The 5318-nt window shown below is 54.5% G+C and overlaps 1 protein-coding gene across 1 annotated transcript in view; it reads left to right on the top strand.

Annotated features, from left to right (window-relative positions):
• The window catches only part of Stac2 (SH3 and cysteine rich domain 2), a 17289-nt gene that overhangs the window by 9306 nt on the left and 2665 nt on the right, over positions 1-5318 (top strand). Inside the window, exons 2-10 of the mRNA XM_021177829.1 lie at positions 907-1213; positions 1830-1927; positions 2064-2154; positions 3137-3249; positions 3344-3416; positions 3514-3575; positions 4024-4121; positions 4395-4446; positions 4792-4929. Coding sequence (XP_021033488.1) covers positions 907-1213; positions 1830-1927; positions 2064-2154; positions 3137-3249; positions 3344-3416; positions 3514-3575; positions 4024-4121; positions 4395-4446; positions 4792-4929 — 1032 coding nt within the window. The remainder of the gene's footprint in view (positions 1-906; positions 1214-1829; positions 1928-2063; positions 2155-3136; positions 3250-3343; positions 3417-3513; positions 3576-4023; positions 4122-4394; positions 4447-4791; positions 4930-5318) is intronic.

Here is a 5318-nt window from a genome sequence, read left to right as displayed (position 1 = left end):
AGACAGGGTTTCTCTGTGTAGCCCTGGCTGTCCTGGAACTCACTCTGTAGACCAGGCTGGCCTCGAACTCAGAAATCTGCCTGCCTCTGCCTCCAGAGTGATGGGATTAAAAGTGTACTCCACCACCATGCCCAGCTGATGCTTGAGACATTATCTGAAGAAGAAGGAGGAGGAGGAGGAAGAGGAGGAGAAGGAGGAGGAGGAGGAGGTCTAGTTTTATATTTGTATTGCCAGGGTTTCACTATGTAGCCCTGGCTGGGCTTGAATCAACAGAGATTGCCATGCCTCTGCTTCCTGAGTGCTGGGATTAAAGTGTTCCATCTCACCCTGCAAAAGTCTAGTGTTGTTTGTCTTAGACAACATTTTGCAGTGTAGCTCAGGTTGGCCTTGTGCCACCACCAGCCGGCTGGCCTCAAACTTCTGATCCTTCCGTCTCCATTCCCTCCATTACAGAAGTGTGCTGCCACATCCATCCACAGTCTAGATTTTTGTTGTTTTTGGGGGGGCTGCAGGGGTTGAAAGGTGGGGAATGATACGATTCCCTGGCTTCACTAGCTCAGCCCTATCTGGCTGGAGGAGACCAGCAGCTATGCCTTGGACACTTGACTTCCATAGTCTCCCCCACTAATGAGCATGAGCCTGCCCAAGGTAGAACTCCCGTGGAACGCCCTACCAGCTCCCACGAGCTCTGGGAGGCTGGATGGTCGGAGCAGGGGTCTCTGAGAGTTTTTTGCTGTTGGCTGTGGACCTCAGCTCTCCCGAGCCTTCATTGCTCGGTCCTCCAGCCGCAGAGCCACAGGCTCACAGCTCGCCAGGGGCTCAGAGGGCCGCAGAGCCACAGGCTCACAGCTCGCCAAGAGCTCACAGCCTGCTACCTGCTCACAGCTCCTTGCTTTCTCTTTCCAGCTCCAGCGATTTAAGCGTTCCCTCTCCCTCAAAACCATCCTTCGAAGTAAGAGCGTGGAGAACTTCTTCCTCCGCTCGGGCTCTGAGCTCAAGTGCCCAACAGAGGTGCTGCTGACACCGCCAACCCCACTGCCTCCCCCTTCTCCACCACCTGCATCCACAGACAGGGGTCTACCCACCCCAACACCCTCCCCGTGCCCAGTCCCTCGCCCCTTGGCACCGCTCAAACCAGTGAGGCTGCACAGTTTCCAGGAACATGTCTTCAAGAGAGCCAGCCCGTGTGAACTGTGCCACCAACTCATTGTGGGTAGGTACCTCCCCGGGGTCCTGTGGCAGACTGGTGGGCGTCCGAGAAGAAGCCACGGAACGGCCTGACATTGGAGTATCGCAATGCAGGGTCACCCTACCCACTGTGTTTCTCTCCCTGGGGAGATCAATGAGTGTTGGGTGGGGGCTGGGCTTTGGGTCGTGGCTAGAGCACATGCCTGGAGTGTACTTGTCCTTGGATTCTATTTTGCCAACTCTGGGAAAGAACGATAGAGTCATGAATGCTGGTTGTACCGTTATTGCTCCAAGCTCACATTTTGGCTTTCCTGCCGCTGACATCTTCACTGTAGGAGGGAGAGGTGCCAGGCCCTGAAGCCCAGCACAAAACTATTAAGCATCTGCTGCCTTTCCTTCACGCCCCTCTCCAAGGAATTTTGTTTGTTTGTTTGTTTTGTTTTCTGAGACAGGGTTTCCCTGTGTACCCCCGAGTGTCCTGGAACTCGTGCTGTACACCAGGCTGGCCTCAAGCTCAGGCATGCGCCAGCACCACTACTACCAGCGGGCCTTTAGCCAGGCTTTTTGTTGTTGTTGTTCCTAGTCTATGGGAGTGTCCTTTCTTGGCCATTTCCTCTTGCTGAACCCACAGTCTCTTCTAGGAAACTCCAAGCAGGGCTTGCGATGTAAGACTTGCAAAGTCAGCGTTCACCTCTGGTGCTCCGAGGAGATCTCCCACCAGCAATGCCCGGGCAAGACAGTGAGTGAGGGATGGGATGTGGGAGAATGGCCGAAAGGAGACTCAAGGCTGCCTCCTCCTATGGGGTGGCCCGGGCTTGGGCAGGGCCAAGTAGGTCATTAGTCTCTCTGTTTTCTCACTGCCTCCTCTACCTCAGTCCACATCTTTTCGAAGAAACTTCAGCTCCCCACTCCTGGTGCATGAGCCGCCACCAGCCTGTGCGATGAACAAGGAGTCCCCACCGACCGGTAAGTGACCCACACTCGGGGCCGCTGTTCTCAGAGGTCCTGTAAGAAATCCACACCGGCCGGGTGTGGTGGCGCACGCCTTTAATCCCAGCACTCAGCACTCGGGAGGCAGAGGCAGACCGATTTCTGAGTTAGAGGCCAGCCTGGTCTACAAAGTGAGTTCCAGGACAGTTTCGAGACAACCCTGTCTCGAAAAAACCAAAAACAACCCCCCCCCCAAGAAAAGAAAGAAAGAAAGAAAGAAAGAAAGAAAGAAAGAAAGAAAGAAAGAAAGAAAGAAAGAAAGAAAGAAAGAAATCCACACCGTTCTCGGCTCCATACCTGAGTCACACAGGCACTGCCTGTTCCTGGAGCACCATACTCCCCTGCCCTGGATGTGGGCTCCATTTATTGATATCTTCATTCGTCTCCCAAACAGCAATTTAGTGAGCACCTACTTAGTTTGAGGCACTGGGCCAGACACAGACACAACTGAAGGAGGTGAGACTGAGTTGGGTGTGGTGCCAGGCATCAGGCCAGGCATCCCAACATTCAAAAGGCAGAGGAAGGAGGATAAGGAGTTCAAAACTGGGGGCTGGTGAGATGGCTCAGCAGTTAAGAGCACTGACTGCTCTTCTGGAGGTCCTGAGTTCAATCCCAGCAACCACATGGTGGCTCACAACCACCCATAATGAGATCTGAAGACAGCTATAGTATACTTACATATAATAACAAAGGATTCAGATATTAAAAAAAAAAAAGAGTTCAAAACCACCATTGCTACACAAGAGTCTAGAGCTCTATGAGACACTGTCTTAAACCAAATACTAATAACACAAAAATGGAGCTGGTTTGGGTTAGGTTAAGTTAGCTCGCCAAGTAAAACTCTTTGCCCCCCAAAGCTGGCAACCTGAGTTCTATTCTTGGGACCCATATGATGGAGCTTCAGGGTGAATCCAGGTTGGCATCTGGGTGGCAGGCGTTGAGGTTGAATGCTCCGCAGGGACCAGCGGGAAGGTGGACCCAGTTTATGAGACGCTGCGCTATGGCACCTCCCTGGCACTGATGAACCGTTCCAGCTTCAGCAGCACATCTGAGTCCCCCACACGGAGCCTGGTATGCTGGGCACGGAAGGGGAGGCCTGGGGGAGGGGACCGGAGCATGACTGTGGGCCCAGGGGCTGATTGATCCTCCTCCTGTTTCTCCCCAGAGTGAGCGTGATGAGCTAACAGAAGACGGGGAAGGCAGCATCCGCAGCTCAGAAGAGGGGCCTGGGGACAGTGGTAAGCCAGGGTGAGAAGGCCCCAGGGACAGGAGGAGGGAGGATGGGGGAGGTAGTCTTTGAAGCTCGGCCTTTTGGCCTGACCTTGCTGTTTCCAGTATTCACAGCTCCAGCAGAAAGTGAAGGCTCAGGACCAGAGGAGAAGAGCCCTGGACAGCAGGTATGCCTGGAGTTAGCTTGGAACCCACAGGCCAGGGTGGGAAGGAATGTCACTTCTTGTCATTGATCAGTATGATGTACATTACAACACACTACAAAGGGCGCTGACGGCTTCCTTCCTCCTGTGTTCTCAGGCCCCAGAGAGAGGTCACAGTCAAGACAGGAGCCATGAAGATTGGGAGGGGTCTCCACTGTCTATGACTCCACCCCTGCTCTCGCAAGGGCGGGTCATTCTTGAATGCAGCAGACAGAGGGTGTCTTCCCTCTCTAGATCAGTGCCCCCCCCCCCCCAGGGTTGAGAAGATACACATTAGGCCCTATTGCTTACCAGAAATTCACTCTGTCCGACCTCACAGACTCCCAGGTCAGACATGCATAGTCACAGCAAGCAGACAGGGGGTAGAGCAAGGAGGTGACCCACCATCACTGACCCAGAACTTGTCCTACAGCCCCCAAAGCTGCCCCTGCGGAAGGACGTGGGGCCCATGTACTCCTATGTCGCCCTCTACAAGTTCCTGCCTCAGGAGAACAATGACCTGGCTCTGCAGTGAGTCCTTTCTGTGGTCTAGCCCTGTCTAACCCCCACTGACCTTGGAACATAGGATGATGGGGACCTTTGCTTCTTGAACATCTAATGATTCTGTACTCAGAGTGATCGGTGTAGTGTCCTGCCTCCTGTCCAATTCTGGACTGTTCCAGGGAACCTGGTGTATCTCTGGTCTCAATGGCCTCTAAGGGGCACTAAGAATCCTCTCGCACATGAGCGGGGACTGCAGGGCACTTGGGTACCCACACGCTGCCCCAACTCTCTCTTTCCCAGGCCTGGAGATCGGATCATGCTGGTGGATGACTCTAACGAAGACTGGTGGAAGGTAATGTGTCAGGGTGGGGTACGGGGCCTGGGGGGGAGGGCGCAGAGGGGGTGGAGGGGGGGTTCTGATAACTGCTACTCCATCCACCTTCCCTTCAGGCTTCCTCCAATGGCTTGCCCAGGCCAGCCCAGGGCCAACTCTTGGGTCTTGCTGTCAGTTTCCCTCCCCCTCTATCAACTCCCCCTACCCATGCTATAGCCTTCCAAGGCCAGAAGCCACGCCCAGCGAGAGGAGCTGGAGCCCAAGGTCTGGAGGACCCCAGTTGTGGCTCTGAGTAGGAAGTGGGTCTAGAGAGAGAGTGTGGGTGAAGCTAATTCTTAGGCTCACTGAAACCCTCACCCCCAGGGCAAGATTGGCGACCGGGTTGGCTTCTTCCCGGCCAATTTCGTGCAGCGGGTGAGGCCAGGAGAGAATGTTTGGAGATGCTGTCAGCCCTTCTCTGGAAACAAGGAGCAGGGTTACATGAGCCTCAAGGAGAACCAGGTGGGTGGCAGGGCCCTGCAGGCACAGGATGTGTACTGAGTGAGGGTGTCAAGTGCTCCGATGGAGGGTCCGAAGGGAGCAAGCAGGTTAGAAGGGAAGACATTGGAGCTAGGGATGCTCTAGAGACTACAGCTGGGGGCACTGGTGGACAGCTTGCTCTGGGCTCCATCCCAGCAGCACATAAACTGGACATGGTGGCGCATACCTGTGACCTAGGTAAGGCAGGAGGGGTGTCTTGGGTCTAAGACTATATAGCAGCTGGGCAGTGGTGTAGACCTGGGAGGCTGAAATAGAAGGATTTTTGTGACTTTGAGGCCAGCCTGGTCTACAGAGTGAGTTCCAGGACAGCCAGGGCAACACAGAGAAACTGTGTCTCGAAAAAGCAAAAA

This window comes from Mus caroli, chromosome 11, assembly GCF_900094665.2.
Source record: "Mus caroli chromosome 11, CAROLI_EIJ_v1.1, whole genome shotgun sequence".
Lineage (NCBI taxonomy): Eukaryota > Metazoa > Chordata > Mammalia > Rodentia > Muridae > Mus > Mus caroli.
The sequence above is the reverse complement of the archived record's forward strand: the minus strand, read 5'-3'. Positions and strand labels throughout refer to the sequence as shown.